Source organism: Hemitrygon akajei, chromosome 9 (genome assembly GCF_048418815.1).
Source record: "Hemitrygon akajei chromosome 9, sHemAka1.3, whole genome shotgun sequence".
NCBI lineage: Eukaryota > Metazoa > Chordata > Chondrichthyes > Myliobatiformes > Dasyatidae > Hemitrygon > Hemitrygon akajei.
This window is the reverse complement of record NC_133132.1, coordinates 156074983-156098539: the sequence shown is the minus strand read 5'-3', so window position 1 is coordinate 156098539 and position 23557 is coordinate 156074983. Positions and strand designations below refer to the sequence as shown.

The window sequence follows — 23557 nt, the reverse complement described above, 5'->3', positions numbered from 1 at the left end:
TGATTGAATTCATACTGCAATTTGAGAGGGAGATGCATAGTTCACATGTATCTATTGCAATGAGGCATGAGAGAGGAGTTTGCCCAGGTGGATTGGAGGAGGATTCCGGCGGTGATGACGGCAGAGCAGAGATGGCTGAGGTTTCTGGGAATAGTTCACAAGGCACAGGATAGATATGTCCCACAGAGGAAGTTCTCAAATGGCAGGGGTAGGCAACCGTGGCTGACAAAGAAAGTTAAGGACTGCATAAAAACCAAGGAAAGGGCATATAAGGACACAAAAGTGAGTGGGAATTTGGATGATTGGGAAGCTTTCAGAATGCAACGGAAGGCAACTAAAAACGCTATAAGAAGGGAAAAGATGAAACATGAGGGCAGATGAGCCAATAATATAAAGCAGGATACCAAAAGTTTTTTGTTAAATAAAGAATAAAAGGGAGGTGAGAGTTGGTATTGGACCACTGGAAAATTATGCTGGTGAGGTAGTAATGGGGGTCAAAGTAAGGAGTGAGTGCCATTGCTATTACAAAGGAAAAAGTAATAGGTAAACTCAAAGGTCTTAAGGTGGATAAGTCACCTGGGCCAGATGGACTACATCCCAGAGGCCTGAGAGAGGTTGCTGAAGAGATAATGAGTGCATTGGTCATGGTCTTTCAAGAAGCACTTGATTCTGGCATGGTCCCAGAGTACTGGAAGATTGCAAATGTCACTTCACTATTTAAGAAGGGAGGAAGGCAAAAGAAAGGAAATTATAGGCCAGTTAGCCTGACCTCAGTGGTTGGGAAAGTGTTGATGTCTATTATTAAGGATAAGGCTTCCTGAGTCCAGTGGCTGTTAGCAGAGCCGACAAACTAGCAAAATTTGTATAGGAATACGGTGATAGGGGGGTGCATTTGTGGGGGCTATCATCCAGTGATTTGCTGAAGGCTATATAATTGCAGTTAAGAACTGCTTAAGTGCTTTGTGTGTTTAAGCCTGTGTTTAAACTAATGTTGGGGAAAGTGGTCCAGGTACTTTATTATGGATGCCGCAGGGATTAAGCTTTGGTGTGATTCAGAGAGATTACCCACAAATAATGTTTGTGTTCTGAGCAGGGTGGATATCCGCAGCCCTGATGAATTGTTAATTAGAGTGTTAAATTCTGTGAAAGTATTGGGGAAAGTTCCACTGGTTGAATGGCATTTTGATCAATTGGCGGGTAAGAATGTGGTGTTAGGCCAGACTAGCAGTGACGTCACTGAAGTTGTGCTGCCCGGTGAGGCAGAGCCACGGGCAGTCCATATTTTTAAAGAAAAGGGGCATGTAACTGAGGATGAACACCTTAAAGACAAGTTGTTCCCATTTCTGTGAAGTGAGGGGAAGGAATTGTCTGATATGAAAGGCCTGATGGATCCTTCAGCTGGTGGTGAAACTTCTGAGCTGCTTTCGGCAATTACATCACTGGTAGAAAAGTACCAAAATGTACCGGTGGAGAGAGGAAGTTATCATAGGCTGAAAATGGTCTCGGGTGTCAAGCCCACCCTCAGTGGGGAGGAGGAATATGAGACTTGAGTGGTTACTGGATGATAGGCAGTCCTCAGATTATATGAAAAGACAGCGACTGGTAGAGAGTCTTAAAGGTCCAGCTGCTGAGATGGTGAGGTCCTTAAAGGCAGAGAACACATTGGTCATGCTCATGGGCTACATGCAAGCATTGGAAAGCATTTTTGGCATGATGAACAGCCCAGCAGGGCTTATGATGAGGTTCAGGCACACATTCCAGGAGAAAGGGGAGAAACTTTCTGCCTACATCATCTGGCTCAGGAGGCAGCTGCATCCCTTGTGCTGTAAAGGGGATGTTTAATTGTCTGAGATAAATCCATTAAAGATGGAGCAAGTGGTGAAGGGGACACAGTTATGTGATATGATTGCTTTAAGCATTCGAATGTCTCATAAGACGTGTCCTGCTCCCTTGCTTGTTGAGATGATCAGAGAAGTAAGAGAGGAAGAAAACATGATGGAGAAGCGGGAGGCCTCCACCGGCAGGACAAAGCCCTCAGGAATAGCCTCAGTTGCTGAAGTGGCCCCTGACGCCACACAAGCGGCGTTTTGCAGGAAGTAGTGAAAAGCCTGCAAGCAGAAGTATCTTGGTTGACGTCAGCTAGTGCTGCCACCGAGTGTGACAAATCCGATAGGAAACTGGACCCACTGGTAAGATGTAAGCAGAGAGCTGCTACTAACCAGGAATTGACCAGGATTTTCTGTTACAGCTGTGGTGAGGACAGACATTTCAAGTGGGAGTGTGGAGGACAGAAAAACCTTTGGAGAGTAACCCAATGATTATTTAAACAGAAAAGGAAGTTGGGAAACTTCAGAGGGACCCAGTAAGAGAATGGCCTGGTGTCTAGGTGGAAACACATTGCAATCAATGTATCAAGGAAAATACTAAAGTGCAAAAACTTATTCCTGAAGGCTATTGGTGCCAAGCTCTGGTGTATCCTTACAGATTAAGGGCATTTATGCCAGAGCCATACTTGACACAAGTTCTCAGGTATTTGATGCCACTCAGTGTGCTAGAAATGTGGGGCCTTAGTATTGATGATTACCCATATGATGGCTACTTGGCATTGAAACTGTAGCTTTTGGAGTAGCTGAGGTCTTTGATACATTACTATTGGTCTGTCCGGACCCAGTTGAAAAACGTGCATCTTCCATTATTGTGGGAACAAATACTCCCATTATGAGAAAGCTTGTGGGAGCCTGCAAGGAGTGAAATGGAGAGAATTTTTTGAACACTTTGTCTATCCACCCAGTGTTCAGAGCTGTTTTTGAAAAGGTGCAAGTTCGTCCTAAGCAAGGCCAGGGCATGATAGAGCTATGGATGATCTGGGAGCTTCTGGCTGTGCCATTCCACAAGCCGATTGCAACTTGACCACAATGGATACAAAGCAGTCGCTTGTCTTGAGTTCTGCAGAATTTGCAGCAGTCCAGACAGATGACCCTTATATAGTTACCATTTGGTCACCTGTTACAAGAGATATGGCCCATGTTAAAAGGACGAAACACCTTACCATACCCCTACTGAGGAGAGAATGGAACAAACTGAAGTTGAGGAACCATGTTTTATACAGGGTCACATCTCCTCCAGACAGGCCTTGGTATTCCCAGTTGATTTTACCTGAGAAGCATCAGAAGATGGTGTTGAAGTCACTTCATGATGATTCAGGTCATTTGAGGTCATTTCCTTTCCAGAGAGCCTGATTCTAGCAATGCTACGAATGTCTTGGTCATCGCAGATCACTACACCAGATATGCTCAAGCCTTCTGCACAAAGGATCAGAGAGCATCCACAGTTGCTAAGGTATTATGGGAGAAGTATTTTGTTCATTACGGCCTTCCAAGAAGAATACACAGCAATCAGGGAAGGGATGTTTGAGAGTAGACTCAGACACGAGTTATTGAGCGTGCATGGAGCCGAAAGTCAAGGACCATGCCCTTATCATTACAATACGTCTGGCAGAAAAAGTTCTCAAATGGCAGGAGCAGGCCATAGTGGCTGATAAAGGAAGTTAAGGGCTGCATAAAAGCCAAGAAAAGGGCATATAAGGTAGCAAAAGTGAGTGGTAAGTTGGATAATTGAGAAGGTTTTAAAATCCAACAAAAGGCAACTAAAAAAGCTATAAGGGAAAAGATGAAATATGAGGGCAGATGAGCCAATAATATAAAGCAGGATACCAAAAGTTTTCTGTTACATAAAGCATAAAAGGGAGGTGAGAGTTGATATTGGACCATTGGAAAATTAAGCTAGTGAGGTAGTAATGGGGGAGAAAGAAATGACAAAAGAACTTAATGGGTTCTTTGTATCTGTCTTCACTGTGGAAGACACTAGCAGTGTGCCAGTGGTCCATGACTGTCAGGGAGCAGGAGTGAATGCCATTGCTATTACAAAGGAAAATGTGCCAAGTATATTCAAAGTGGGAAGGAAGGGGCTTTTTCTGGTTGGCTGCTGGTAACTAGTGGTGTTCCTCAGGGTTTTGGATTGGGACTGCTGCTTTACACATTGTTTGTCAGTGATTTAGATAATAGAATTGATGACTTTGTGGCAAAGTTTGAAAATGATATGAAGATAGGTGGAGGGATAGATAGCACTGAGGAGGCAATGCGATTACAGCAGGACTTAGACAAGTTGGAAGAATGGGCAAGCAGTGGCAAATGGAATACAGTGTGGTAAAAGGAATAATAGTGCCGACTATATCTAAATGCGGAGAAGTTTCAAGCATCAAAGGTGCAGAGGGTCTTTGGAATCCTCGTCAAGATTCCCAGAAAGTTAATTTGCAGGTTGAGTCTGTGGTAAAGAAGTCAAAAGCAATGTTGGCATTTATTTCAAGGGGAATAGAATATAAAAGAAAGGAGATAATGCTGAGCCTTCATAAGACACTAGAAAGGCTGTGTTATCATTGGAGAGAGTCCAGAGGAGGTTTACAAAGATGATTCTAGGAATGAAGGGGTTAACGTATGAGGTACATTTGGCAGCTTTGGGCCTGTGCTCAGTGGAATTTAGAAGAATGAGTGGGGATCTAATTGAAACCTACCGAATGTTGAAAGGACTGAATAGGGTGGATGTGGAGAGGATGTTTCCCGTGGTGGGGCACAGAACTAGAGAACCAGAACTAGAGGGCACAGCCTCAAACTTGCAACCTTGTAGAACAGAGTTAAGGAGGAATTTTTTTAGCCAGAGAGTAGTGAATCTGTGGAATGCTCTGCCACAAACTGCGGTGGAGGCTAAGTCCGTGGGTTTATTTAAGGCAGAAGCTGATTGTTTCCTGATTGGTTAGGGCATCAGAGGATATGGCAATATGTATGGGGTTGAGTGGGAACCGGGATCTGCCATGATGGAATGGCAGAGCAGTCTCAATGGGCTGAATGGCCTAATTCTGCTCTGATGTCTTATGGTCTTCTGGTCTAAATCAAGGAAATGAGAGGAAATATGATCAAAAGGTTAGGTTCTCTCAACTGATGCCTGGAGACACAGTTTTAATAAGGAATTTGGAGATGAAGGGAATAAGGGGTGAGCGAGAAGATAGGAATGGCCCTGACAAAATTCTCCATTCGAATGACCTTTTACCCTAGGGCAGCAGGTACGTTATGACACAGAGCCTGATGTGGACCCTACACCTAGTAGGAGAACTCTGTGCAGAAGGAGGAGAACAGAAAGGCAATCAGCGGAAAGTCCTGAAAAGGACCCAGAGGACTCAGAGGACGAGGAAATGGTGTTGTGGTATATGTTACCATATGCAAACTCCCCAGGAATTGATGAAGAGATTCCGGAATCTTCCATGACTTAGAGGTATGGCGGGAACTAGCAGTGGACATGCAGACAGTGAAGCGGAGTTGGACTCCAATGTAATTGGGAGATAAAGCTGAACTCAGTCAGGTGGCAGGAGGACCTGAGTTACCAGAAGCCATGAGTATTACGTCTATCTCCATAATGAGATTTGTTACTGCCATTTACAAATAGGTTGGGTGTCCCGAACTCTCAAAATTCATTTGAATGCTATGTTATTAATAATGGTTTGATAAACTTTGAAGTCATGAGGACATGACTATTTTTGGTGGCAGGAGAATGTCATGCCCTGACTAAGGCTTTTTCTCTAAAGCTATGGGGTATTTTATTTAGTAGCTTTATGCAGAATCAGTGTGCCCTGCTAATAGAACATTTGGGTTTTAGCTAAATGTATGAGGCTATAATGTTCAACTTAGGAATGTTGTGTTGGCCAGTCAGGATGGTGGAATTGGGAGAAGGTTCGAGAGGAAGCTAGGTGGAGAGAAATTTGTGAGGAACACTGGCGGAGTTCATGGTTTTTTTGGTGGGAGATGACATCAAAGGAGAAGATCAGGAAAGACGGCCGCAGAATTTGATCCTTTGGGGAGATGCGATTGCAAGAAGTGCTTCGCAAGACAAAGGAGTGCAAGATAGGAAGTTCTACTGGTGATTGGTGATGAGAATTCAGCACCGTTGTCCAGCTTTTGGACAATGCGTGCTCCAGCACATGTGCACATTTAGACTGGCTTAATTGTAATGGGTCCTTTTATTTTTTTTCTTCTTTCTCTCTTAATAACTGTTTAATGAGGCAGAAATTAATAAATGCTCTTTTCTTTATAATTGTATGTGATGTACGATCAGTAATATATTGCCTTTGGATAATTGTGTATGGGCAGTATTGACATAGCATTCACAGAAACTGAGGCTCCCTTAATCGAAACATCCCAACTTTCCTATTGGCTTGGACCCAAATCATACTGTCCCTAGAGGTATGTTGTTTAAGAAAGGTGGCCTTCTCACCACTGAATCCCATGACTGTTAGCAGAGCCAGCTAATGAGCTAAGTTTGCATTTGAGCTCGGTGGGGGGGGGGGGGGCGTTTACAATGAGATGTTCAGTGGCAAACGTGTAACCAATCAACACATACAGAACACTGGCAGAACTCAGCAGGTCGAGGGGCTTTTATGGAAAAGTGTAAACAGTCGACAACTCAGGCCAAGACCCTTCTTCAGAACTGAGAAGGAAGGGGGAAGATTCCAGAATAAAATGATGGGGTGGGGGAGAGAAAAGAGGTTAGCTGGAAGATGATTGGTGAAGCCAGGTAGGTGGGAAAGGTCAAGGGTTGGGGAAAGTCTGATAGGAGAGGAGAGTGGGAGGAGCGGACCTAGGTGGAAGTAATAGCCAGGCGAAAAGAGGAAGGTCGGAGTGGGGAATAGAAGAAGGAGGTGGACCAGAAGGAAAAATCGATATTCATGCCATCAGGTTGAAAGGTACCCAGATGGAATATAAACGGTTGCTCCTCCACCCTGAAGGTGGCCTCATCTTGGCACAAGAGGAGGCCATGGATTGATACGTCTGAACGAGAATGGAAATCAGAGTCAAAATGTTTAGCCAGTGTGACCAATCACTTATTTATAGTTTTCACAGGCATATGCTATTTTTTATCAAGTATGAAATAGACACTAGTTGACATTCTTCCCTGGCAAATAAATGAATCAAGGAGTCATAACCAACATCGAGCTATTTATAAATGCCCCCAGAATTCTGAGAATAAATGAACTGATAAATCTTGTTTTTCAGTATAGAGAAACACTACTTTGTTCATAGCACCTTTGTTCCACCTTGTCATTAATATGCCATCAATGATATTGTTAAGAAAATAAGTCTTTGATAAATTATTTTTTGTATTGGCATATGACATTATTATCATATGCTCAATGCCCACTTTTTTGGATACACTTGTACACCCTGTTAACACAAATATCAGTGACAGTGACTCAGTACATAAAGAATTGATCAAGAGTTTAAGTTATTGTTCAGACCAAAGATCAGAATGAGGAAGAAATGTGATCTAAGTGACCTTGACCGTGCAATGTTGGTGGGGCCCAACGGTGTAGTTTGGATATCTCAGACACCATTGATCCCCGGGAATTTTCACACACAATTGTCTAGAGTTTACAGAGAATGGCGCAAAAAGAAAATCCATCCAATGAGTGGCAGTTCCGCGGGCGCGAGTACGGTAGATCAGAGAAGAATATTGAGGCTGGTTCAAGCTGACAGGAAGGCAACGGTAACTCAAATAACTACACGTTGCAGCAGTATGTGCAGAAGAACATTTCTGAATGTACAAGTCAAACCTTGAAGATGACGAATGTGTACTCAGTGGCCACTTTAACAGGTACCTAATAAAGTGCCAATTATTAATGGAAACTTATTTACCTGCTGCATTTCTCTGAAAGTAGACAGTTAAAGTTAATCTTTAATATATCAAGAGGTGTCATAAGTTATACAAACAAAGAAAAAAACATAGAAAAGCATAGAACAATACAGTACAGTACAGGCCCTTTGGCCCACAATGCTGTGCTGACCATTAAACCCTGCCTCCCATATAACCTTCCACCTTAAATTCCTCCATATACCTGTCTAGTAGTCTGCCTCCACCACTGACTCAAGCAGTGCATTTTTCGCACCAACCACTCTCTGAATAAAAAACCTTCCTCTAATATCCCCCTTGAACTTTCTACCCCTTACCTTAAAGCCATGTCCTCTTGTATTGAGCAGTGGTGCCCTGGGGAAGAGACACTGGCTGTCCACTCTATCTATTCCTCTTAATATCTTGTACACCTCTATTATGTCTCCTCTCATTCTCCTTCTCTCCAGAGTGAAGTCCTAGCTCCCTTAATCTCTGATCATAATCCATACTCTCTAAACCAGGCAGCATCCTAGTAAATCTCCTCTGTACCCTTTCCAATATTTCCACACCCTTCCTATAGTGAGGTGACCAGAACTGGACACAGTACTCCAATTGTGGCCTAACCAGAGTTTTATAGAGCTGCATCATTACATCACAACTCTTAAACTCTATCCCTCGACTTATGAAAGCTAACACTGCATAACCTTTCTTAACCTGTCTACCTGTGAGGCAACTTTCAGGGATCTGTGGACATGTACCCCCAGATCCCTCTGCTCCTCCACACTTCCAAGTATCCTGCCATTTACTTTGCACTCTGCCTTGGAGTTTGTCCTTCCAAAGTGTACCACCTCACACTTCTCTGGGTTGAACTCCATCTGCCACTTCTGCAGTCTTAGACAATCCTTTATACCATCCACAACACCACGAACCTTTGTGTCATCTGCAAACTTGCCAACCCACCCTTCCACCCCCACATCCAGGTCATTAATAAAAATTATGAAAAGTAGAAGTCACAGAACAGATCCTTGTGGGACACCACTAGTCACAACCCTCCAATCCGAATGTACTCCCTCCACCACGACCCTCTGCTTTCTGCAGGCAAGCCAATTCTGAATCCACCTGGCCAAACTTCCCTGGATCCCATGCCTTCTGACTTTCTGAATAAGCCTACCGTGTGGAACCTTGTCAAATGCCTTACTAAAATCCATGTAGATCATATCCACTACACTACCCTCATCTATATGCTGGTCACCTCCTCAGAGAACTCTATCAGGCTTGTTAGACACAATCTACCCTTCACAAAACCTTGCTGACTGTCCCTGATCAGACCATGATTCTCTAGATCCTATCTCTAAGAATCTTTTCCAAAAGCTTTCCCACCACAGACATAAGGCTCACTGGTCTATAATTACCCGGACTATCTCTACTACCTTTTTTGAACAAGGGGACAGCATTCGCCTCCCTCTAATCCTCCAGTACCATTTCCGTGGACAACGAAGACCTAAAGATCCTAGCCAGAGGCTCTGCAATCTCTTCCCTCGCCTCATGGAGCAGCCTGGGGAATATTCCGTCAGGCCCCGGAGACTTATCCGTCCTAATGTATTTTAAAAACTCCAACACCTCTTCTGCCTTAATATTAACATGCTCTAGAACCTCAGTCATATTGTCCTCTCCATCATCAACTTCCCTCACTTTGGTGAATACCGAAGAGAAGTATTCATTGGGGACCTCACTCACTTCCACAGCCTCCAGGCACATCTTCCCATCTTTATCTCTAATCGGTCCTATCTTCACTCCTGTCATCCTTTTGTTCTTCACATAATTGAAGAATGCCTTGGGATTTTCTATTAGCCTACTCGCCAAGGCCTTCTCATGCCCCCTTCTTGCTCTCCTCAGCCCCTTATTAAGCTCCTTTCTTACTACCCTATATTCCTCAATAGACTCATCTGAACCTTGCTTTCTAAACCTCACGTATGCTGCCTTCTTTCATCTGACTAGATTCTCCACCTCACTTACCACCCATCGTTCCTTCACCCTACCATTCTTTATCTTCCTCACTGGGACAAATTTATCCCTAACATCCTGCAAGAGATCCCTAAATATTGACCACATATCCTTAGTACATTTCCCTGCAAAAACATCATCCCAATTCACACCCACAAGTTCTAGCCTTATAGCCTCATAATTTGCCCTTCCACAATTAAAAATTTTCCTGTCCTCATTGATTCTATCCTTTTCCATGATAATGTTATAGGCCAGGAAGCAGTGGTCACTATCCCCCAGATGCTCACCCACTGAGAGATCTGTGACCTGACCTGGTTCGTTACCCTAATACTAGATCTAGTATGGCATTCCCCCAGTCGGCCTGTCAACATACTGTGACAGGAATCCATCCTGGATGCACTTGACAAACTCTGCCCGGTCTAAGCCATTGGAACTAATTAGGTGCCAATCAATATTAGGGAAGTTAAAGTCACGCATGATAACAACCCTGTTATTTTTGCACCTTTCCAAAATCTGCCTCTCAATCTGCTCCTTGGTATCTCTGCTGCTACCAGGGGGCCTATAGAATACCCCCAGTAGAGTAACTGCTCCCTTCCTGTTCCTGACTTCTACCCATATTGACTCAAAAGAGGATCCTGCTACATTACCCACCCTTTCTGTAGCTGTAATAGTATCCCTGACCAGTAATGCCACCCCTCCTCCCCTTCCCCATCCCTTTTAAAGCAGTGAAATCCAGGAATATTGAGAATCCATTCCTGCCCTGGTGCCAGCCAAGTCTTCGTTATGGCCACTACATCATAATTCCATGTATGTATCCAAGCTCTCAGCTCATCACCTTTGTACATTACATTTAATGTTCATCACATTAAATTTAAAACAATTTAAATAATTGTTGTTTAAATCTTTAAATAATAATACAGATCCATAATTCATTGTAAGTGGAAGATAGGGTCGTAAAGAAAGCTTTTGACACATTGTCCTTCATAAATCAAAGAATTCAGTTCAGGATATGGGATGTTATGTTGAAGTTGTTTCAGACGTTGGTGAGGCTTAATTTGGAATATTATATGCAGTTTTGGTCACCTACCTACAGAAAAGATGAAAATAAGGTTGATGGAATACAGAGAAAATTTACAAGGATTTTGCCAGGTCTGGAGGAAAGGTAAGTTATAAGGAATAATTGAATAGTTAGGACTTTATTCCTTGGAACAGGAAAAATTGAGAGGAGATTTGGTGGAGGCATAAAAAAATTATGATGGGTATAGATAGGGTAAATGCAAGCAGGCTTTTTCCACTGAGGTTAGGTGGGACTACAACCAAAGCACACGGATTAAATGCGAAAGGTGAAAAATTTAGTTGAACATGAGGGGGAAACACCTTCAAGATGGCGGCACGACACAGTTTGCAGTGGCCACTCCGGAGTTGATATCTGTTATTTGTCAAGAGGGGTGCCGTGCAAAATCCTAATCTGATGAAAAACGGATTTGGGATCACAGAGGAACATCTGGAAATCTCTAGGAAGGCCTTCTTCATTGCTGTTGCTGGTGTGAGGTCCAGGTCTCTGCTGGGAAGAACAGGTCCCCAGTCCTCGGGGTCGCGTTGCCAGTTGCCGGTGGTGGGGGTGTTGTAGTGTGCATGGCAGAAGATGGTGCTCAGAGAGGCTGTGCCGGAGGGGATGGTCAGAGGCTCGGAGGTTCGACGGACTCGGAGTCAGCTGCGGTCGGGGCGCTTTCACTGTGTGCTGCGTCTGTGAGGCTGGGTTCGACGGAGCTTTCATTGTGTGCTGCGTCTGTGAGGCTGAGTCTGGTGGCACCGTGGAAGTCCATAGCAGGGGTATTCCCTTCTGCTGCCTGCGTGGGATGATGAGTCTTTCGGGACCCTGAGGACCTGTGGAAGCTGTGTGGTGGTTTCTTTCCAACTTATAGTCTTTTAACATCTTTGGTCTATTTTTACTGTGCCCATAGTCTGTTTTTTATCAATTACAATATTGTTTGCACTGTTGTAACTATGTGGTTTTGTGTAGGTCTTGTGGCTTTAGTTTTTGGTTTGGTAGAGTTGGTCTCCTGACTTGGTGTGTCTGGGTAGTTTTGCGTTGTGTTTGGAGCTCCTTTCTGGGGAACGCGCTAAGATGGTAGCGCGATATTAATACGCAGCAGCCTCTCCAGACTCTGGATTTGGGGATTGCCAAACATTATGTGGATTTTCTGGTGTAGTTTGTTTTGTTGTGTGCTTTTGTGATATCATTCTGGAGGAACGTTGTTTCATTTTCTAACTGCATTGCAGTTGTGGTTTCTAAATGACAATAAACTGAAATTCAATTCAATTCAAATTCAGTCAGAGGGTCTTAAGAGTGTGGAATGAGCTACCATCACAAATGGTGCATGTAAGCTCGATTCCAACGTTTAAGAGAAGTTTGGATGGGTACATAGATGGTATGGGTACGGAGGGCTAGGGTCCCACTGCATTCGAAGGGAGTAGGCAATTTAAATGATTTTATAAACACAAGAAATTCTGCAGATGCTGGAAATACAAAGCAACACACAAAATGCTGGAGGAATTCAGCAGGCCAGGCAGCATCTATGGAAATGAATAAACTATTGATGTTTCAGGCCAAGACCCTTCAACTGGACTTCAAATATTGAAACTTTTTAATGTAGTGGGCCAAAGCTATTCAGTTCAAAACTGCGAAGCCGAAACCAAAAAGAATTTCCTGATTACTCAGTTTTAAGGCATTTAACAGCAATTTGTAACTGCTAAAGTAAGATATTTGATTTATTCTGTTTATCCTTGTACTTAAAATGAATTGGAAAAATAATTCTCAGATGAATTTTTTTCATTAATCATGAGGCTACTGGAGGGAGGAAAACAATGGGCACAGTAAGAAATCACTTAATTTTTGTCAAAAGCAAAACGTTGTGCATGAAGAAAATCTAAAACAACAACAAAACATTCAGGAAGCACCAGATGGGTCTGGTATCATCTGTGGTGACAGAAAGTGATTTGAACTGTGAGATTGATAACCTGTCATCAGAACTTGGGGTTAAATTCAAGTTCAAATTTAACCATATACATATACAGTACATATCGAAATATCTTTTCAATGTCATTATTGTACTTGCCTCAGCTACATTCTTTGACAGTTTATTCCATCACCCTCTGTGTGAAGAAGTTAGCACTCAGGTCCTTTTTAATTCTTCCCATCTCATCTTAAACCATCGCCCTTTAGTTTTAGTTTGCTTTCCTTGGAAAAAAACATGGTGTACGTTTATCCTCTTTCTTCTCCTCATTACTTTATATATCTCCATAAGGTCACCCCTCAATCTCCTATATTCCAAAAATAAAGCCTGCCTTTGCTCTTGGCTAGCTATATATATGTGGCTAAGACTTTTGCATAGCACTGTATGTGGTGAAGAAATGTTTAGCAGGATATGAGGCAATTGAGACCAGCTTAGTTCAGTACCTTGGTCAGCGTCATTTAGTTATTTGGAACCAAAGAACTGGTTCCATGCAGTAGCTCTATGACTCTACGAGAGAAATCCAGAGAACTAGACTGGAAGAGCTGATTATCTGCAATTACTGAAACACTATTGACTTAAAGTTCATGATGTGCTTAATCCCCAGAGAAGTTACTATCTAACAAGCTTCCATTAGTTTTTTATTGGAACAGTGTAGGAGGCTAAAGACAGATGTCAGAGTTGGAATGGGATGAAGAATTGTTGATCAGTATTTGGTAGCTTGAGTCAGAATTGCAAACTGTATCAAGGTTAGAAATTGTAACAATAGTTCTTTAAAGCTGTTCTCCAATCATTGTTATTCACTATTCCCTAAATATTGTTTATAAACATCTTGCAATTTCTAACGTATTAGTATTGGTTTATTATTGACATGTACTAAGATGCAGTGGAAAAACTTGTCATGCATACTTTTATACAGATCAAATCATTACACAATGCATTGAGCTAGAGTAAGGCAAACAATAGCAATGCAATCTGAAGTGTAAAAGCCATCAAAAAAAGTTCAGTACAGATGAACGATGAAGTGCAAGATCATACCAAGATAGATTTTGAGACCAAGAGTCTATCTTATTGCTTCTACTGGAGCAAGTGGGGGGAGGTGGGAGGGGGGACTGTGTGGTTCTAATGTTTTCTGTCGTTCATTCTCTGGGGCTTTTTTTCTGTTTTGTGGATGTCTGTGAAGAGTTACAATTTCAGCTTGTATATTGTATGCATTCTCTGACATTGAACCATTGAAGAGGTTCATTCAAGAGTGTGATAACAGTGGAAGAGAAGCTGTTCACCACATTCAGATAATATTTATTTTATTTGTTTCTGAAGTGTAATGAATCACAATTACATATCCAATAAACTTAAGATGTTTTTCACTGACATTAAATTAATGAAGAAAGTGAAGATAAAGTTCTATTCTAATGTTTATTAATGTCCATAAAATCCTTAGTTTTATTAAATTTTTACAATAATATTTTTAAAGCTGTTCATAACATCCATAAAGTATTATTTTAAAAAATTACAAAATATTACACAGAGGGTTGTGAGTGCCTGGAATGACTTGCCAGGGATGGTGGTGGAGGCTAAAACATTAGGGGTATTTAAAATCCTCTTGGACAGGCATATGGATGAAAGAAGAATAGAGGGTTATGGGGTAGTGTGGGTTTAGTACTTTTTTTAAGGATTATATGGGTTGGCACAACATGGAGGGCTGAAGGGCCTGTACTGTGCTGTAGTGTTCTATGGTTCTATTATAATATCTCCAAAATGATTGAACAGCCTGTCATGTGAAGAGCATTTGATGGCTCTGGGCCTGTATTTGCTAGAATTCAGAAGAATGAGTGGTGACCCATTGAAATGGTGAAAGACCCTGATAGAGTGGATGTGGAGAGGATGTTTCCTTTGGTGGGAGACTCTAAGACCAGAGGACACAGCTTCAGAATAAAAAACATAGAAACATAGAAAATAGGTGCAGGAGTAGGCCATTCGGCCCTTCAAGCCTACACCGCCATTCAGTATGATCATGGCTGATCATCCAACTCAGAACCCTGTACCTGCTTTCTCTCCATACCCCCTGATCCCTTTAGCCACAAGGGCCATATCTAACTTCCTCTTAAATATAGCCAATGAACCAGTCTCAACTGTTTCCTGTGGCAGAGAATTCCACAGATTCACCACTCTCTGTGTGAAGAAGTTTTTCCTCATCTCGGTCCTAAAAGGCTTCCCCTTTATCCTTAAACTGTGACCCCTCGTTCTGGACTTCCCCAACATCGGAAACAATCTTCCTGCATCTAGCCTGTCCAATCCCTTTAGAATTTTATACGTTTCAATAAGATCCCCCCTCAATCTTCTAAATTCCAGTGAGTATAAGCCTAGTTGATCCAGTCTTTCTTCATATGAAAGTCCTACCATCCCAGGAATCAATCTGGTGAACCTTCTCTGTACTCCCTCTATGACAAGAATGTCTTTCCTCAGATTAGGGGACCAAAACTGCACACAATACTCTAGGTGCGGTCTCACCAAGGCCTTGTACAACTGCAGTAGAACCTCCCTGCTCCTGTACTCAAATCCTTTTGCTATGAATGCCAACATACCATTTGCCTTTTTCACTGCCTGCTGTACCTGCATGCCCACCTTCAATGACTGGTGTACAATGACACCCAGGTCTCGTTTTCACCTCCCCTTTTCCTAATTGGCCACCTTTCAGATAATAATCTGTTTTCCTGTTCTTGCAACCAAAGTGGATAACCTCACATTTATCCACATTAAATTGCATCTGCCATGAATTTGATGCAATAGAGTAGAGGGGTGTCCTTTTAGAATGTATATGAAAAGGAATTTCTTAGGCCAGAGAGTAGTGAATCTGTGGAATTTGTTGCCATAGACAGCTATGGAGGCCAAGGCTTTATGTATATTTAAGGCAGAAGTTGATAGATTCTTGATCCATCCAGGTGTGAAGGAATGGGGGGAGGAGGCAGGAGATTGAGGCTGAGAGAAAAAATGGATCAGCCATGAAGAAATTATGGAGCAAATTCAATGGACTGAATGACTTAATTCTATTCCTATATCTCATGTCTTTTGGTCTTATTCCTCATATCAGTTTTACAGAATGAAACCAACATCTGTTTGAAAATTGATCTACTATGTAAAAAGCACATTATATCAGTGATGAGCCAGGGCTCATATTATACATATTATACTATATGCTATATATATTATACATGTTGTATACTAGACCAACTGCTACAATGCATCACTGTGTATGTGGCTGATAGTCTGGCACAGGAGAAGTGCATGAGACCTTTCCTTTGTTGGATTGGAACAGATAGATTAAGGATCTTGAGAGTCAGCTGGGACTGTGTTTGCAAGGGGCTTGAGAAGGAGAAGTTGGCAACATGGAGGGACAAGCTTTACGGAACTTGTATTGAACATTTCAGGGTTGATGGGGCTGTTGGTTTGGATAGAGGTGCAATGCTTTCAGTCATGCTGATACGTGTGGTTAGGGTGGGCTCCAGTAAAGTCGGTAGATAGGTTCTCACGGCAAGGGGAGATAAGGGGTGAGTTCAGACCTTAAAGGGGACGAATCATGAGAAGGACAAATGGTGAAGGAAAACTTCGGTATAAGTGGTCCACATGTGCTGCATGCCGGATTGCCTGCTTGTCTAAGCATATTACACACAAGGTAAAGCAGAACAAATTTAGCAATATTTGTGCCCTGCAATAATGATTGCATTTAGTTATCAGATTGTTGATCGCTTTCTTTCTTGTTACCCTCAGTAATGGGTATTTTGGATAATAATTTACATCTTTATATTTATAAGCAGCATGATCTTTTGTATTCACTGTAAGGCATCTTCAAATCAGTGACTTTACAATTTTTCTCTCTTTTTGTCCCCTCCACTGAAGTATGCCATCTGGATGGTCCTTTGGATCACATGGAATGTGTTTGTTATCTGCTTCTACTTGGAAGTCGGAGGCCTTGCAAAGGTAATGAACCACCTGACGTTCTATAGCTGTTCACACTCTACCATAATAGAAACTATTAAATGCAAGTTAAGTTGATTTCTCTGAAATGTTTTTTTATCTCCTGAGGTACTTTTTAAAGGTGATCATATTTCTGACTAAGTTTACACAATAGTATTATGGATCTGTTATGTGCAAACATTATTATGACAAGCAAATACAAGGTACTGTAAGCCTATTCAAGCATAAAAACCTGTAGGAAAACAGTGCCTTTAAAACTTTTTGATGGTATGAGTTCTAAATATTTCGTTGCACTGTGGTGGAATTGTACACATGTATTTTCTCCTTAAGGCGAATAAGTTCCTTTGGTTGCTGTGTACAATGCTTTTATGTAGACAACTGGATTAATGCATTAATGCTCGAGTGATAAGTGCCACAAGGGGCTGAGAGATATTGATGATGAAACCACAAAGCAATAAATTAGGCTGTACAAATATTTCATTCAGTTACAATGAAAAAATAAATGAATAACAAAGAAGATAACAAAAAAGGCAATACACCAAGAAAAAATGAGGTATGAAGGTAAACTAGCCAACAATATAAAGGAGGATAGTAAAAGCTTCTTTAGGTATGTGAATAGCAAAAAAATAGTTAAGACCAAAATTGGGCCATTGAAGACAGAAACAGATGAATTTATTATGGGGAACAAGGAAATGGCAGATGAGTTGAACAGGTACTTTGGACCTGTCTTTACTAGGGAAGACACAAACAATCTCCCAGATGTAATAGTGGCCAAAGGAACTAAGGTGAAGGATGAACTGAAGGAAATTTATATTAGGCAAGAAACGGTGTTGGATAGACTGTTGAGTCTGAAGGCTGATAAGTCCCCGGGACCTGATGGTCTGCATCCCAGGTTACTTAAAGAGGTGGCTCTAGAAATCGTGGACGCATTGGTAATCATTTTCCAATGTTCTATAGATTCAGGAACAGTTCCTGCTGATTGGAGGGTGGCTAATGTTGTCCCACTTTTCAAGAAAGGAGGGAGAGAGAAAACAGGGAATTATAGACCGGTTAGCCTGATGTCAGTGGTGGGAAAGATGCTGGAGTCAATTATAAAAGAGGAAATTATGATTCATTTGGATAGCAGTAGAAGGATCAGTCTGAGTCAACATGGATTTATGAAGGGAAAATCATGCTTGACTAATCTTCTGGAGTTTTTTGAGGATGTAACTATGAAAATGGACAAGGGAGAGCCAGTGGATGTAGTGTACCTGGACTTCCAGAAAGCTTTTGATAAAGTCCCACATAGGAGATTAGTGGGCAAAATTAGGGCACATGGTATTGGGGGCAGAGTACTCACATGGATTGAAAATTGGCTGGCTGACAGGAAACAAAGAGTAGTGATTAACGGGTCCTTTTCGGAATGGCAGGCTGTGACCAGTGGGGTACCGCAAGCTTCAGTGCTGGGACCGCAGCTGTTTACAATATACATTAATGATTTAGATGAAGGGATTAAAAGTAACATTAGCAAATTTACCGATGACACAAAGCTGGGTGGCAGTGTGAAATGTCAGGAGGATGTTATGAGAATGCAGGGTGACTTGGACAGGTTGGGTGAGTGGGCAAATGTATGGCAGATGCAGTTTAGTGTGGATAAATATGAGGTTATCCACTTCAGTGGCAAGAACAGGAAGGCAGATTACTATCTAAATGGAGTCAAATTAGGAAAAGGGGAAGTACAACGAGATCTAGGTGTTCTTGTACATCAGTCAATGAAAGCAAGCATGTAGGTACAGCAGGCAGTGAAGAAAGCTAATGGCATGTTGGCCTTTATAACAAGAGGAATTGAGTATAGGAGTAAAGAGGACCTTCTGCAGATGTACAGGGCCCTGGTGAGACACCACCTGGAGTATTGTGTGCATTCTTGGTCTCCAAATTTGAGGAAGGACATTCTTGCTATTGAGGGAGTGCAGCGTAGGTTCACAAGGTTAATTCCCGGAATGGCAGGACTGTCATATGTTGAAAGATTGGAGCAACTGGGCTTGTATACACTGGAATTTAGAAGGATGAGAGGGGATCTGATTGAAACATATAAGATTATTAAGGGATTGGACATGCTGGAGGCAGGAAGCATGTTCCCGCTGATGGGTGAGTCCAGAACTAGAGACCACAGTTTAAGAATAAGGGGTAGGCCATTTAGAACAGAGATGCGGAAAAACCTTTTCACCCAGAGAGTGGTGGATAAGTGGAATGCTCTGACCCAGAAGGCAGTGGAGGCCAAGTCTCTGGATGCATTCAAGAGAGAGTTAGATAGAGCTCTTATAGATAACCATATAACAATCACAGCACGGAAACAGGCCATCTCGGCCCTCCTAGTCCGTGCCGAACTCTTAATCTCACCTAGTCCCACCTACCCGCACTCAGCCCATAACCCTCCACTCCTTTCCTGTCCATATACCTATCCAATTTTACCTTAAATGACACAACTGAACTGGCCTCTACTACTTCTACAGGAAGCTCATTCCACACAGCTATCACTCTCTGAGTAAAGAAATACCCCCTCGTGTTTCCCTCAAACTTTTGTCCCCTAACTCTCAAATCATGTCCTCTCATTTGAATCTCCCCTACTCTCAATGGAAACAGCCTATGCACGTCAACTCTATCTATCCCTCTCAAAATTTTTAATACCTCGATCAAATCCTCCCTCAACCTTCTACGCTCCAATGAATAGAGACCTAACTTGTTCAACCTTTCTCTGTAACTTAAGTGCTGAAACTCAGGTAACATCCTAGTAAATAGCGGGGTTAAGGGATATAGGGAGAGGGCAGGAACGGGGTACTGATTGTGTATGATCAGCCATGATCACAGAGAATGGCGGTGCTGGCTAGAAGGGCCGAATAGCCTACTCCTGCACCTACTGTCTATTGTCTATTGTCTATTGAATAGACTATAACGTAAAGCATGAATTGAGGGAAAATAGTCTGCAAAATGTCAGTTCAACCATCCCTAGTTAAGGGATCGTTCTGCGGTGATTTGTCACATGAAGTTGATTGCTGTAATCAAGATCATATTTTTCAGTTGGTATAGTTCTTGCCAGATGTCTGTGATAAAGCATTCTACTTTGGCAGGCTGAATTTTTTTACCTCATCCTGCTCCACAGGTTTCTTCTGATGACTAACAAAAGCTTAGTGCCCAGAGAATGAAGTCCTAATCTCAGGCCAATTCTTCTTCATCTGACAGAGTGGCGCCTGATTACTTTGAGATGATACTGATTCAAAATAGTTAAACTGTAGTTGTCAATATTAAAACACATCTGCCACAGCATTCCCCAATTGCCTCTCAATCAGTCTGTAAACCACTTTTTTTTTCAGCTATAGCTCTAAGACCTACACATATCTTCCTGTCAACCACAAGGCTCCTGATTGCATACTAGTTAGTCCCACAGGGATCAGAATTTAGGCTGTCACTCTTTATCTTTCATTAGATATTTTGCTGAAGGCACTGAAAAAAAGTATTTGCAAATTTGTGGATGGGGTATAGTTAGCCTTACTGAAAGTATTTTTGTGCTCTTTTGGGGTTCCATCTATACAGTTTCACAGATAAATTGCTGCACTTGGGTTTTAAGCAGAACATAAAAAATGTTGTAGAATAGAGTTCAATGTGTGGCAAGCAGAGACTTGCACAGTTTGAATCTTTGAAGGATATGCAAGGGTGGATTCATTTGCCTTGCTGTATCTTTCATAGATTTATTGATTTATTGTTGTACACAAGAAATAAGAGTAGGAAAATACCACTAGTTCTCTCAAGCCTGCTGTGCCATTCGTTATAACCATGGTTGATTTATGCTACCTCAACTCTTCGTTTGTCCCAGCTCTCTTTAAATCTTGGTTACTGGATCTTTCAAATACTTATCCATCTCCACCTTAAATTTATCCAGTGATCTAACCTCCATCACCCTCATGGAAAAAGAAATTCAGAGTTTAATTACCATCTGAGAGAATAAATTTTCAAGCAGCTCAGTTTTAAATGATTTGGCCCTTATTTAGTTGTTATGTTTCATTGTCTGTGACTCTCCCAGGTGTATGGTGTATAGCTATGACTTAAGGTTGCTTAGCACTATGGGCCAATTGTCAATAAGAACTTAACTTTCTGAGCAGTTGCTCATTAATATCAAGGGAAATACAGCTAACTCAGAAATAAGTTTACACATTTAATCCTGGAATCTTCATTTTCTGAAGTCTGTACTTCTAGACAGGTGCTTTCTACTGCTCCCACACACAAGAAAAGTCAACAGTGATAGAAGAATTTTCTGTGTGCCAAAATACTTTCATGTGTTCTGTAACAGTGAGCAAAGTCTTACATTACTGAAATCATGATGACAACTGCTTGAATTTAAAATAGCAAATTTCAAAAGATCATCTTTTGAATTAGTGCAGAGACTAGCTGGTGCTTTTTTTTCAGTGATGGCAGAAAATATCAGAACTTTCTGGAAGTAATAATGCTTGTTACTTCCAAGGTATGTTTTGTTTTTCTTTGGTTTCTGGCTATTGCATAGGCTTTTAGGTTAAACAAGGCCGGAAGTCTTCTGAAGTAATCAAACCTTTGTGACATAATTCTGACCAAGATTCAGATATGATTTCACGACTCCATTCATCAGCAAATTGGGGGCACCACAATAGCATAGTAGTTAGCACGACACCATTGCAACTTGGGGCTCAGAGGTTAGAATTCAATTCCGATATCCTTGGTAAGAAAAATTGTACTTTCTTACCATGCGCACATGGGTTTCCTCTGGTGCTCCAGTTTCCTACCACCGTCCAAAGACATTCCTGGTTAATATGTTAGTTGGTCATTGTAAATTGTCCGGTAATTAGGCTAGGTTTAAATTGGTGGGTTGCTGGGTAATGCAGCTCGGTTGGCCGAAGAGCCTGTTCCATGGGGTATCTCTAAATAAATACAATAGTAAATAAATAAATAAGTTATTCTCATTAAGTAGCTCTACCTCTGTTTAATTAGGTAATCCATTGGAATTACAAATTCATAGCAGCACAGAAGGAAACCATTTGGCCCATGGAATCAATGCCAAGTATAAATTATTCCTAATGGTCTTCTCAGAGAACATTTACTTCATTTTAATCCTTTTCCCTAATTAGAAAAATTATTCTTGATATTTTTGTGAGCCTGCCATTTCTGTTCCCAAAAGAACTACTATATTCCTGTTAAATTTTGCTCACAGGTGAAAATATTGCATAAAATTATTATAGTTTTATTATTGTGAAACATGAGAGTTGAAAATTATAGGAAATTATAGGCAGGGGTACTGAGTTTCTGTTGGAGAACCTGAAAACCAGCACGTCCCTAATTCAGTTCCCTTCTTTAAAGACACATTGCACTCATGAAAGTTAATGAATTCCAAGTCTGCTACACATTACCACAATGTCAGTAAATGGTACTCAAATATGTCAGATCAGCTGCAGAATTCCTTTAGTTGTCAGTGTAAAGGATATAAAATTTCAAAGGGACATTGCTGGCGGAGGAAAGAAGCTTGTTGGTAATATCAAGTAGACATGGATGTAGGCTACACAAAAGTGTGCAGCTACAGGAAGTGCCTCATCCATTTATGTGCTCTCAAAATTCTGATCCAACATATTTCTCCTCACAGCAACTCAACTTGTATAGACACCCTCCTGTGACCTTGCTGTCTTGCAAATCCCAACATTTCCTGCAGAGGTATTTTCATATATTCTGTGCTTGTTTTGTATTTCCAACAAGACCCTTAGAATGTCTTTCTGTGGTAAATAATCTTGTTATTCCCTCCATTATCAATCTTCTTGCTATTATGAAATATCAAACTATCTGATTTCCATGTCTACAACATAAGATATTGAAACAGAATTAGGATATTTGGCCCATCGAGGCTTCTCCGGGATTTGATCACAGCTGATCCATTTCCTTCTCAACCCTATTCTCCTGCCTTCTCCCCATAACCGTTCACGCCCTGACTTATCAAGAATCTATCAACCTCCACTTTAAATACAATCAATGACCTGGCCTCCACAGCAGCTTGTGGTAACAAATTCCACAAATTCACGACACTCTGGTTAAAGAAATTCCTCCGCATCTCCATTCAAAAAGGGCTTCCCTTTATTCTGAGCTTGTGCCCTCAGGTCCTAGACCCCCCCCCCCGCCCCCCCCCCCCCCACTAAAGGGAAATCTTGGAAATGAACCAACAAACTTTGAGTACACATACACTTTGTAAGCACAGGTAGCTTCTAAATTCTGCAATACAGCTTTCATCATAGAGACTTAAAAGGCTGAAATCTGAAACTAAACAAAAAAAAATAGCTGCTGGAAAAACTCAGCTGATTAGGCAGCATCTGTGGAGGGAAATGGACACGTGATATTTCAGACTAGACCAAATGAAGGGACTTGGTTGAAATATTGACTGCCTATTTTGCTACCCAGGTGCTGCCTGACCCATTTAGTTCCTCCAGAAGTTCGCTTCTTGCTGTCACTCTCATCATGCCTCTTTTTGATTGTCATACCATAATTGAAATGAATCGATAACTTCACTTAGCCCTAAATGACTCCAGCAATTTGTTTCAGAAAGTAGATTGAAATACAACTGGTACAATTTAAAAGATTCTGTCTCCATAGTGCCTTTTCTCATTGAAGGACAATAGTTTACCTGTGACTTGATGTTGTCCATTACTTTCCTTCATCTATCCCTTATTTAGGCCCTTATCTCTGACAAGATTCTTTGGCATTGGAGAAGGTCCAGAGGAGGTTCATAAGAATAATCTCGGGAATGAGGAGGGTTTGATGGTTTGGACCTGAATTCAGTGGAGTTTAGAAAACTGAGGGAAAATGGC

The 23557-nt window shown here is 41.6% G+C and overlaps 1 protein-coding gene across 1 annotated transcript in view; it reads left to right on the top strand.

Moving 5' to 3' along the window:
* nkain2 (sodium/potassium transporting ATPase interacting 2) overlaps positions 1 to 23557 on the top strand; it is a 575123-nt gene that overhangs the window by 265995 nt on the left and 285571 nt on the right. The window contains exon 3 of the mRNA XM_073057368.1: positions 16629 to 16709. Within this exon, the coding sequence (XP_072913469.1) occupies positions 16629 to 16709 (81 nt within the window). The remainder of the gene's footprint in view (positions 1 to 16628; positions 16710 to 23557) is intronic.